Here is a 12,361-nt window from a genome sequence, read left to right on the forward strand (position 1 = left end):
TGGGCTCTGCAGTTCCACCTCTGGGACAGCTTTGTCACCAGTGAGAATTCCTCCAGTGCAGCCTCACTCCTGGGTGTCCTGGGAAGGGAGAAAATCTCTTTTTGTGCAGCTCAGACTGACAGAGCTCAGCAGAATTTGAAGTTGGTGGACACAAGGATGTCTTTTTATGGCTTTGCTTCTCTCTCAAAACCCTGATCTGTACATTGTTAATTAATTCTTCCTCTAGTCTTGTGTTTTTGTTTCATCTTCCACAAAATTCCTCTTAAAAATAGAGAGAAAAAGTGTAAATGATAGGTTTCTAAGGATAGCCTGTGTTTTTACTTTAAGTTTTTGACTCTGCCTCAGGCTAATGCTATGGTGATTCTTGCTCCTGAGACAAAAATAATTCAGATTTTTTTAATGTGATGCCTGCCTGGTACAAGTGATTTGTGAGATTCAGATTTTCTGCATACCAAAAGCTGTGTGCACTGTACAAGGAGGGAACTGAGCTTTCTGTACCTGCCATGCATGGCTGAATAGGCAAATTAGCCAGGGGAGGTGAACAGGGAACATTTCCCAATGCATTCAGCCAGGGTAGTTGTGCTTGACTACTTTGGGTATTGCTGCTCAAGAAAGTAGTGAAATAAGTGAAAATGCAAACATGTGAACTTGCAGAACACAAATTATGCTGAATCTAGTCTGTGTTTTAATAGTATTAACTTTGCCAGGTGTGAAGTGTGCATTGTAATTGATATTGCTGCATTTTAGCTGGTCTTTCTATCTTAAACAAAGCCAATCTAAGCAATACTTGTTACAAGTAGGACCCAATAGAATGGGAGAGGAAATGGAGATATAAATCCTTAATTTTATTTCCTGGGCTGTGCATTAATATCAGCAGTTCCTCTGGTAGATTTTGCTGACAGCTTCTTCTGAAAACCTTCATATTTAAACTTAGCTGTTGTCCATTTCCAAGGATCTGAGTAGTTCTTCCTGGATACTTCAGTTTTGGGATAAGTTTTTCCTCCTGAGGTGTTTGTGTCAGTTCATGCAGGCTGCACGTTCCAAAGCTCATTTAGCAAAGGATCAAATGTAGGCCAGTCCTGGACTTGCCTTGGCAAAAAAAGATTTTTTTCTCCCTTTATGATCACAGGGCAGGAAAGCAGAGGTCACAAGAGGTGTGTGGATTAATTTATTTGAAACTTGATCACAACTTACTGTTTCAAGTGTATGGGAGGGTGTGTTTGTGACAAATGGAGCAGCTCTGTAGAGCTCTGGTGATGCCCAGTCACTCTTGTCCCTCATGTGGGGCTCTTGTCCCTCTGCCAGTGCTGTCCTAACTGAGGTGAAGACAAGGAATATCTGGTTGGGTTTTTGGGGTACTGATCAAAAAAAGTCCTTCTCCTGTCAGAATGATTTCCTTTTTAAAATGAGGCACAGTTACACCTTTCAGGTAGGGGGGAGTTACTCTTGCCACTTCTCTTGTTCCAGGCTCCTGGTGCCTGTCCTCTCAGATTTGGTACTGCCACTAGACTAAATTTAATTTTGAGCACTTTAGGAAGTGTTCAGAAGCTTTTAAAGGAAATTTATTTCTTGTCTGTTCTTAAAGCTTTTGGTGTATCTGAACACGACGTCATCATTACACTGCAGTGTTACAACAACTGTGAGGCTGTCCAAATCATCATGTGTGCCTAAATAAAGGTTTCAGTGTGTTATCAGGGTTGCACAAGTTTTGAGCACTTCAATGTAAACTATGCTGCACACATTGATTTGCTAGCTATTTCCCCAGTCTGCCATAAAGAGGTTTATTAGTAATATATCTGCAATTAGAATTATTACATTAATAAGTTTTTCTTGTGGACATGAATGATTAATTGTTAATGATAGCCACCTGCACTGAATAACTAATTCATGCTGATTTATAAAATTAATTTCAAATGGAGTCCATAACTTTCATTAGGTGTGTATTAGAAATTTTATTGGAAGCTAGCTTTGTTTTCAAGAGTTGCATGTAGATGTGGTAATGTAACAGAGAAATAGAAGCAAAATTAAAATTTATAAAATTAAAATTAATTTTTAAATGCAAATGATGAATTATGAGATCTCTTTACTCTGTTTCTGAGAACATATTTATCATTTTTTTTAGACCTACAAGTCCTTAGTGGACAAAGCTGGAATGGGATCACTGGTTTCAGTGCGCTACCTGGGTGAAGAGAAATGTGTTTTCCTCTCTAAAGACCTCTTGACACCCATCCAGGTAACCTTAACTGGCTTTGGAAAGATGAAAGATGAATCTCTTATCTTGATATTTAGGGTGCATCAGGGTAATGTAATCAATGCAGACTTCAGATGGGTAAAAACTTGTAGTAGGTGTTTATTTCTGAAACTCATAAATATCAGTTCTGAATTTAACATATCTGATTAAAAACCTTCTGGAGATAATTCAGGACAGGGTCACTGAGGAGAGCTGGATGAGGGACTGTGCTAGGACAGTTACTCAGCTCAGCTCACAGCAGTTTTGTATTGATTTTGGGGAAAACCTGGAATAGTTTCCCTTTCTTCTTTTACACATGAACTTTGTGCAAGGATTTTCAGGAATGTCTGGCATAAATCTTGCTATTTAACAGAAGCACATCACTGCTAATCCTAAACAAATGAGGAATTGGGCAGAATGGAAATGAGATGATTGAATTACTGAGCACCAGAGGAAGGTTTGTTAGTGAAAATTAGGTACAGGTGGGTTGAAGCTATTGTCCCTGGGCAGGTGTTTGGAAGAATAGTATCTGCTAAAGATAAATGATTTAGCCTTTTTAGGAAATTAGACTCTGTAAACAATCTGAAATAAAAGTAGTAATGGTTGTCCTGTGTTGAGACTGCAAGTAGTGCCATCATTAGTGTTCTACTTTGACTTGTTAACAGTCAGCAAATATACAAGTCCTTTAGAGGAGATGACAAGAGAGTCACTAAAAGCCAAATTTGAGTTGTAGATAGTTGTCTTGCTTGTGTTGGCTCAGCAGCAGGGCTGAGATCTCTTTGTGCAGAAGCCTTATCTCAGCACTGCAGTGGAAAAGATTGCTTTCCTGGCATCTTGAATAACAGTTTATTGACTTCTAGTTCTTCAGTCTCCTGCCTCTTACAAGTATCAGAGCAGTGCTTGGGATAAAAAGATAAAACCCAATCCCAAATCCCTTTCTTATTTGCACTCGTTGAGCCTTGGGTGGAAACTTGCTGTGACCTTTCCATTTCAGAATCAATTCTCATTCAAGAATTTGAGAGGAAAAAATAATACACGTACATTATGCTGAAGAATGAGGAATAATTTAGATGTAGCTGACTCTGTTTTCATTCATATAAACATTTTATAATGCTGTCTTGACACTGACTGGATCCTGGCATTATCATCAATAGAAACATAAAATATTTTCATTTGCATCAGCTGAGGACAAATATGCTGCTGCTTCTGAGGACTTAAAATCCAAAGTTAAGAATGGGCAGTTCATTTAAACTTACTGCTCATTAGCAGTGTAGTACTACAAAGCTGGATTATTTTCAGAACACTATTGAAGTAGACCTGGAGAATTATTCCAGACTCTCTTGCAGATTCTTGTGGTGAATTGGTGATAAAAATTACCTGTCTCCAGTCCAGCATCCTAGAACTGCTGGGGAACAGATTAATGAGAATTGGATTTGTGGGAATTGCTGCCATCTGGTTTTTAAATACTCTGGGATTTTGTTAAGAGCATTATCCTGAATGCAAACTTCTGTTCTTTTTTTCCTGAAATAGGATGTGGATGGTTCCAGGCTTTCTCTTAAAGATGATCAAAATGTAAATGAAGAAATTCAGGCTCTGGTTAAGAAGCACCTTGATGAGACACGTTTGGTCCAAGGTACAAGCATTCTGTGGAGCAGAAAATGGCAATAAATGCCCAAGTCCAAAGGGAAATCCATGCAGTGTTGGTGTTATAATTGGTAATCTGTTCTAGGGGATAAGAGCTTTTTAAAAACACTGATTTTACTCTCACATCAGTGAATGCAAAATGTGAAGGGTTGTAGATGTTCATTTCAAGTACTTCTTTTCAAAGAGTGAGTATGTAATTTAGGCACATATAGATGGCCTGCTACTTGTGAAATAGATTAAACTTGTAGCAATTCTCAAAAATTTTGAATTGTGTATTGTTTCAAGTAACTTGATGTGATTTTTTTCCAATTTGTTGCTTGGTTATGAAATCCTCCAGGGTGTTGTATAGAGGCTTCCTTTTTTAGCTAAATTTAAAATTGTTTTGTTTGCCAGCTTTAAATTCTTAATTACTGGGTTCACACCAGCATATTTGTACTTATGTGCTTGCACGTGCAGGGAGTGACCTTTTTGAAAAGGTAGATATTGCATCTTACAGTTTTCATTTCCCATAATGTAAGAACAGGAAGAATTAATTTTGATAACTGTGGTCATCTTCATACCTCCTTTGTCTCTAAGCTTTTTCTCTTTTCTCCAATTTTGTAGGTGGAAAAAATATCATTGGTTCAAAAATTAGGATTTATAGCCTGGACCCTTCTACTCAGTGGTTCACAGCAGTTGTTGTCAATGGAAATCCAGCTACAAGAACTCTGGAAGTCAACTGTCAGGAGGTAGGAACCAGCTGCAGTGGTTTACAAATGGATATGGGGAATAAGTGCAAATTTTATTTATGTCTCCACCAGAATAATTTTTATTTCTGTCTTTACTGCAATCTTTAAACATGAGTGTCAGTGTTGGGCAGAATAATATAACCCAAAGTGTTTCTTTATGCTGCTGGTAGATTATTAAATAACAAATATTCTTCTATGAAAAATGAGGGAGACCTGGAATTTTTGTTCTAAGAGTGAAGCAAACATGATCTTGGTTTCTTTGCTCTCTGTGCTGTGCAGACAGCACAAGTTTGTGTTCTCAAGCATCAGTTTGTGTGTTTATGCAGAGATAGTCTCACATGGTGTGTTGTTAAATTCAGCTTGGTATTCCAAGAACCTAGAAGTTAAGTGTCTAAGCTTAGTCTATACCACCACATCTAAGATAAATATATTAAAATAGAGTTTCACCTCTCTAAATGGCTGCTTTTGTGTTTCCTGTCTTTGTCAAGATTCCAGCTTTAAAAACTCTTGATCCAGAATTAATTCATGTTGAAATCATATATGACAACAATGGAAAATGTGGTAAGACCTATTGCTTTTTGTCCTTCAGGCACTAAGCAGGTTACTTGTGATAGACTAATCTTGATCACCTTCTCTTCCAGATAAATCAAAAAGCTTTGGGGGTGTGAAAAGGAAGTCATCTGACAGCAGTGGAAGTGTTGATGCTAAACACACAAAATCTTCTCCTGAGGTAATGTCTTGCTCTGTTATATATGGCTGTTACATAATCATTATGTCACTTCTCAAAACATCTTAAATAAGGATTAGGTTGGAAAGTAGAATGATGAATATAATCCCTTGGAGGGTGTGTTGAGTTCTTTCAAACTTGTCTGGGCATGAATTGAACATCTTGCCTTGTGATAATTGGAGCAAAAGCTACTAAGCCTTGAATGTTGGTGGTTTGTTGAGGCTTTTGTTTGTTCAATTTTTGTTTGTTTGGGGTTTTTTTAACTGTACTTTTTGCCCCCCTCCTTTTGCTTAAGAGTTGGTCTGCCTGGCCATGTATTCTTGCACTAGGAGAAAACACAAAGGAGTTCTGAGGTTTATAACCTTTGCTTTTCATGTTCTTTCTTTAACTATTTTGTACTTGAACCCAAAACCTTCAGCTGCACTTGGATGCTTTGAGGATTCCAGCTGCACAAGCAGCAGTTGAAGGTTGTTCCAGTACAGAAAGGGGATGTGACTTTTCTGATACTCTCATGTCTACTTCTATTTCTTTTGAGAGTGACCTGCCAGGTATCACTGAGAGATGAATAAACTCTCAAAGGTCAAAAGACAATCTGGTAACTTCAGTGTAGAGATGCAAAAATGAAAAATCATGGCTTGGCTGTAGAAAACTTGCCCTGTAATTTTACCCCAGTATTTCAGACCAAAGCCTGCATTTTAGGCAGGAGTAGCCAGGCTTTGGGAAGCTCTGGAATAGGAGGGAGAGGGTTGTGTTGCTGCTGTGCAGTCAGTCCTGAGTAGAGTGAGCTGTGCAGATCTTCACAGCCTCACAAAGAGCCAGCCTGAGGTACCAGGCACAGGGGAAGGTGCCTCAGTGAGGAGAGTGCCCTGTCCTGTGGTTACTGCTGAGGAGGAGTAGCAGGAGGAGTACTTACTGCAGCAGGGCACCATGGAGTAGCCAGGGATTGCAGTCTTGTGTTCCCACAGCTTGTGCTTGGGTACCTTGAGCAGCTTTTGGTGCTCAGTTTGCCTTTCTTCAGTTTTCTGCATAATTTCTGCTTGACACACAGAAAGCTGGGCTGTGTTTTTACATTGCAGGTGCCCTGCTGAAGAATTACCATGATCTGAATTCATATCTTGTTTTACCATAGTTTTTCTTTAAAATAGTGAAGTTATTTACTTCTCATTTTCCAGTCTACCTTCTTTCAGAGGACTGGATCATTTTTCACTTTTGCACTCTTTGGGAAATGCCTTGCAACCATTATTTCAGAGTGGTTCCAGTGAGTGTGCTTCTAGTGAGGAAACCAGGAGCTATTTATTACTCTGATTTTGGTGGATGTCACTATGTGGGAGGGATCAGCTGAAGCCATATTTTTTGTTAATAAATATGTGATAGTACCGATTTCTTATGTGGAGTTAATTATCTGCAGCATTTTTCTGAGAGCTTGACTTGGTGCCTGACAGCTGTGTAATACCAAAGCAAAAAGGAAATATTTTGGAGCTGATGCTAAGGAGCTGTGGTGTAACTTCCCAGCTGGGGAAGGACCCCCACAGAAAAGCCGCTGTCCAAAAGACACCTGGTAATTTGATAGGCCTGTTGTATTTCTAAATTAATTATAGATTTCTTAAGATGGTGATGTAATCAATGTAGGATTTCTGTACTTAACACTTCCTAGAGTTCTGCTGCAAAGATTTTCTTGCTACAAGAAAGTTCCTATCTAGATCTTTGGTAATGCTGTCAGTCTTCACAGCTCTGATTTTCACTGGGATTTTCAGCTGAGATTAGAAATCTATTTCTGACTGCCAATTACTGCAATTACTTTAGAAATATTGCTGCACTGGCAGTTACAAAGAGCAGAGCTTTCTGTCTTTTTTTCCACTTTTTAATAGACTTCCCCAAAAAAGTTGGTTGTTAGTTGCGGGAAATGAATTAACATGAACAGTCTTTCATGGAACCTGTGAACTTTAAAAGGACACTTTAAAGTCTTTCCACCTCATGAACTAAGTGACTCTTTAATTGACTTTATTAAACATGGTAAGAAGAGTATTATTCTATTTTTCCTTTCAGGCTGAACCCTCCAAAGCCATAATTTGTTATCCTAAGTTTTCCTAACTGTTGAAATCTCCCTTGCAGGTTTCTCCCAGTCAGGGCCACGTGCAGTCAGTACCAACTGTGCTGGGTGAAGCCCTGCTGGGATGTACTCCTGCAAATAAAGACCAAAGGCACCCAGGCCTGCCCCTGGCAGCCAGCTCACCACCCAACCTTGGTGCAGAGACTCCTCAGGGGTAAGGAAGCAGGTTTATGCTCATACAGATATTTCACCTCCAAAAAGAATTCTGATTCTTAGCACAACAAACTCTGAGGTCATTTTCCAGAGCTGTAGTAACTACTCTTCTGTAAAACCAGCGTAGGAGAGTGTTAGATTTGCCTGCCTGGATATGTAATTTAGTTCCTAATGCCATGTGCTTACTTAACTTTAAGGAAGTGGCTCTTCAGTGTCCCAGGCTATTGTCACTGTTTCATTGTCCCCATGTGTAAAAGGATACCCAGGTGTGGTGCCTGCTTTGTCAAATGCATTCCCTCCCTGCCCCCAAGAAAACCAAACCTGTTCAGGCAGGTGTCTGCTTCCTTGCAGATCAGCTCCAGGTCCCCAGTTCTGTTGGACACCAGTGCCTTTGGACTTCTGTTACCCCCAGTTCTGTCACAGAATGGATGTAATGGTAGAAACTGTGTGACAGGAAAACCCAAATTTGAAGTGCTAATAGGGGTTTTTCTGCTAGTTTTGTCTCACATGCTGAATGTGGAAAATATGATTTTTAAAAGGTTTTTTTGTGAGAGAGGGTTTACAGTCTCCAGCATAGTGACTTGTGGTGCCAGTCAGAAGTTCCTTGAGAATCTTGCCACAGACATGCAAATGAAATGCATTTGGTTATTCAGCAGTTGCCTGGAGGAAATGAGAAAGCAACTACTTATTTGTGAGAGAAGGAAGTGGAGTAGCAGCAAATACCTAAATTTGTGTGTGCCTACATGGATATAGAGTTTTATTGTTCTAACTTAACAAAAAAATCAAACCCAGATAAAACACCCGAAAAACACAAACCCATTTAGCCTCACACAAAATGTAAAATACTCACCCATCAGAACTCAAAGCACATCATTAAATAACTCAATTTCTTCTTTCAAGCTTTAAGTGTGGCTATTTTGAGCAGCTGATGCTCTGATTTATTTGACACATTTGTGGGTTTTTTCCTAATGATTGCATGTTGTGTTTCAGCACATGCAGACGAAGCCTACCAGAAACTCATCCCTCCTGTCTCAGTACTGGAGTGAAACCATTGACAGAAGAGCTGACAGCCTTTCCTAAAGTGAGCTTTATGTCTAAAGAACAAACACAAAACTCCAGTGAGCAAAATGGTAAATATACCTCTTTGAAAACCTCAAGACCTTCATCTTTAACTGATTCAGCTAATGAAAAGGGAACCAACCTGAAGAATGCTAATGAACCTTTCATGAAGGCCACAACAAACTTTCCCAAGGAATGCATTTCCATGAAACAGTTGCAGCATCCCAACCCTTCCATAGCAATACCCAGAGGCAGTGGCACTGTTGAACTGCAGAGAACTTTGGATTGCAGACCCTCAACCTCAGATGCTCATCTTCTGTCCTTCAGTGAGTGTGGGCTTAAATCACAAAGCAGCTGCAACAGCCACAGCAGCCACAAAGGAAACAAGATTGATGAACTTGCAGACATGGAGTTTTTCATCAGAAGAAATTCAAATGAGATTCTTTGTGACAGAAGTGAAAGTGAAAGCTTTTGGACTGGAAGTGCCAAGGTCCAGGATAATAGTAAGTGTTCCTAAAATTTCCTGTCATTTGAAAGTCCTTGTAATTTCTGTCTAACTACTTAGAAGTAGGTAATTTGTTATGTGTGCAAAATTAGTAGTTTAAATTGTGTGAGTAAAGCAGGAATTTGAGTCATTTGCGTGTTCACTTAAGACAGGAATGCAACAAGGTGGAGAAACACCGTTCCCTGATAAAGGAAAAGGACTTATCATTAATATTTAGAAATAAGTTGTTACAAAATATATGCAAGAACAGAATGGCAAAAGAGGTTACAAAATCAATTTCTTGTGGAATACAGATGCTGGTGGCATAATGAGATTTACCTTTTAGCAATGGTCCTGAATTTTACAAACATGGTTAGGGATGGAATTTGTCATCAGCAAAGCTCTGTTCAAGAGGGGCTTTGATTTAAAAACTGTCATGAGAGCAAAACAAACACAAATCCACCCATTGCCACCAAAAATGAAAACCCACTCAGCCCCAAAAACACCCACCTTGTTCCTCTTTTCCATTTGGTGGCTTTCACATGGGACAGGAGGGGATGGGCTGTGCTTGTTTAAGGAGCTGGACTCCTGGTGTCCTGTGTCCTGCTGATTGTTCAGGACTCTGGGAATCCCCTACATACCCACCTCCTTTTTATTTCTCTCTCTTGTTGCTTGGTCTTGGATTGCCATGTGCTGTTCCATAATTAGCATGGATACACAGCCAGCCAAGCAGTCACTGTTGTGTCCCCTGCAAGGCCTCACTGGCAGTGTAGGAGGAAGGGAAATGTGTGGCATCTGTTACAGTAAGATGCTGAAAGCTGTTGCATCATGAAAGGGGAAAACAGGACTGAGAAATGGCCGGGTTGTACTCTGTCCCAGTTTATTGTGAAATATGGTTGCTCAGGGCTCCAGCTCTGGCTGAAGAACTTCCTTTAAAAACAGATGTTGTTTCAAAATGCTCCTCTGTGAAAAAGTGAAAGGAGCTCTTGGTTCCACAGAGTCTGTGTGGCTTCACTGGAACTGCAGCTTGAGATGCTGACTGGAGGAGAGGTTTCTGCCAACTGCAAATATTTTTAGCATAGCTTGGTTTCAGTGTAGCGTGAAGCTCACAGGAGAGCTGTGGCCGAGGTCTTTGCTGTGTCCACAAGGTCCTCGCTGGGAGCTTGGGGTGTTCACCATAGTCAAGGTCTTTTCTGTGGCTCCTCACCCCTCATGGGCTCTTCAGGTGTTCATCATGGCCAAGCTCTTCATTGTGGCCTTGCAGCACTTGCCGTGGCCTGGTCCTTGCCCTGGTGCCAGGTTGCTCCCTGCAAGCTTTAGCTGCTCACCATGGCCAAGGCCTTTCATGATGCCTTTGCCATGGCCTTGGGGCTCTCACTGTGGCCATGGGTTTCACCATGACTCCAAGGTCCTCAGCGGGAGCTCGAGGTGCTCGCTGGGCTCTTGATGCTCCCACCGTGGCCAAGACCCTTGCCAAGGCCTGCTTCTTGGCCAAGGTCTTCACCATGGCCTTGAGGTGCTCGTGTCCTCGGTCAGTGCTGTGGCCCCAAGGCCCTGGCTGGAAACCTGAAGCGCTCATCATGCCCAAGACTTTGCCATCGTGGCTGGCATTGCCGTGAGCCCCTTGCCGTGGCCCTGAGGTGTCCCCGTGACCCTCAGCCCGGCCCTGAGGCGCTCCGAGGCACCCCGGATGTGACTCTTTCACTAAAACACTGACATTTTCTGTGAGAAAAGCCGAGGTTTTCTGACCCTGGCCGCTCTCCCCGCAGTCATTGCGCGCAAGTCCGTCCTGGCAGACGCTGCCAGGGTGAGGAAGCTGCAGCAGAGCGGGGAGGCCTTCGTGCAGGACGGCTCCTGCAACAACATCGCCCCGCACCTGCACAAGTGCCGCGAGTGCCGCCTGGACAGCTACCGCAAGAACAAGGAGCAGAGGGACTCCACTGTCTTCTGCCGCTTCTTCCACTTCAGGAGGTGAGAGCCATCCCCAGCACGCTCTGTGCTGTCGCAGACATTTTTTCATAGAAATCTTTCTTTGGGACTTGTTTGTTTTCTGGGAAGCTGAGGGCCCCAGAGGAGAATGTAAACAATTGTTATCAGCTGCTGTGGAGTGCAATAGGATGCACCTGTGATTGGTTCATGTTCCCATGTTTATAATTTAGGGCCAATCACAGGAGCAGGCTGGGGACAGAGTCCCTGGACACAACCTTGTTACAGATTCTTTCTTTCTATTCTTAGCTTAGCTTAGCAGCATCTGCAACTTCTCTCTTTATTCTATTTAGTATAGTTATAATGTATTATATATCATATATCAATAAATCCAGCCTTCTGATCAAGAAACAAGATTCTCGTCTCTCTCTCACCCCAGTGACTTCCTCAGGTCGCTGTAATACTGTGCAAAGTCAAAAACACCCAGAATAAGCTCATGGAATAAGAATAAGCTCTATTTCTGAACTATTTACTGCTGGTGTGTGGCTGTAAGACCAGTGTACCCAGCTAATGAGTGGCTGCCAAGGGTTTTTTAGCCCTTAGAAATTGTACAAGTGCTTCATTTGAGCAGAAAATATTTTGGCAGGACTTGGAGCTCTTTATTTTGCTGTTCTGGGCTGAGTGCCAGTAGGATAACGTGAGTTTAGTTTGAGTGCTACAGCTCAGTAAAATTGAGATACTAATGAGAGGGTAGATTCCATGCAGGTTTCCCAGAGTTTAGTGGTTGGACACCTGGAATGTTAGCCATGAGCCCACAGCCATGGAAGGGTGGCAGTAAGTGGCTGTGGGCTTTCAGCTGGGGACATTTGAGCTTCTTCTGAAAGTGTTTAATCTGTGCACCCACTGGAATTCACTTTTGTTGCTAAACATCTTAAAAATACAAATGTGTTACTAATCTGTTATTTATCCTCAGATTAGAGATTTTACTATAATAAATCTTTGTATAATCTGATGTGTGAGACCGAAGTAACAGCAGAGTATGCTCATTCATCCCCTCAGGGTAACAATCCAGATTTGCAGTGCAGTTCAAATCACATGAATCCTTTGGTTTAGAACTTGAAACTGAGGGAGTTATCCCTTTTTATTGAATTGCAATCTGCCAGATCTGGAGATGGCATTTGTGTGAGGACAGCAGCTGCCAGCATGTGTTCTCATGGCACACCTAACACTACAGTGAGCACACACTGTCATCAAAAGTCACCTTCCTTCTTCAGCATTTAGTAAAAAGGTTCCTGAACAG

At 41.4% G+C, this 12,361-nt stretch overlaps 1 protein-coding gene across 2 annotated transcripts in view; it reads left to right on the top strand.

Annotated features, from left to right (window-relative positions):
- KDM3A (lysine demethylase 3A) overlaps window positions 1-12,361 on the top strand; it is a 32,101-nt gene that overhangs the window by 3,427 nt on the left and 16,313 nt on the right. For both annotated transcript variants that reach the window (XM_054293248.1, XM_054293249.1), the window contains 8 exons: window positions 2,123-2,233; window positions 3,761-3,863; window positions 4,478-4,602; window positions 5,091-5,163; window positions 5,244-5,332; window positions 7,442-7,593; window positions 8,583-9,154; window positions 10,905-11,106. In XM_054293248.1, coding sequence (XP_054149223.1) covers window positions 2,123-2,233; window positions 3,761-3,863; window positions 4,478-4,602; window positions 5,091-5,163; window positions 5,244-5,332; window positions 7,442-7,593; window positions 8,583-9,154; window positions 10,905-11,106 — 1,427 coding nt within the window. The remainder of the gene's footprint in view (window positions 1-2,122; window positions 2,234-3,760; window positions 3,864-4,477; window positions 4,603-5,090; window positions 5,164-5,243; window positions 5,333-7,441; window positions 7,594-8,582; window positions 9,155-10,904; window positions 11,107-12,361) is intronic.

The sequence above is a fragment of the Melozone crissalis genome, unplaced genomic scaffold (genome assembly GCF_028551555.1).
Source record: "Melozone crissalis strain CALT ecotype California unplaced genomic scaffold, PUWL_Pcris_2 ptg000132l_1, whole genome shotgun sequence".
Lineage (NCBI taxonomy): Eukaryota > Metazoa > Chordata > Aves > Passeriformes > Passerellidae > Melozone > Melozone crissalis.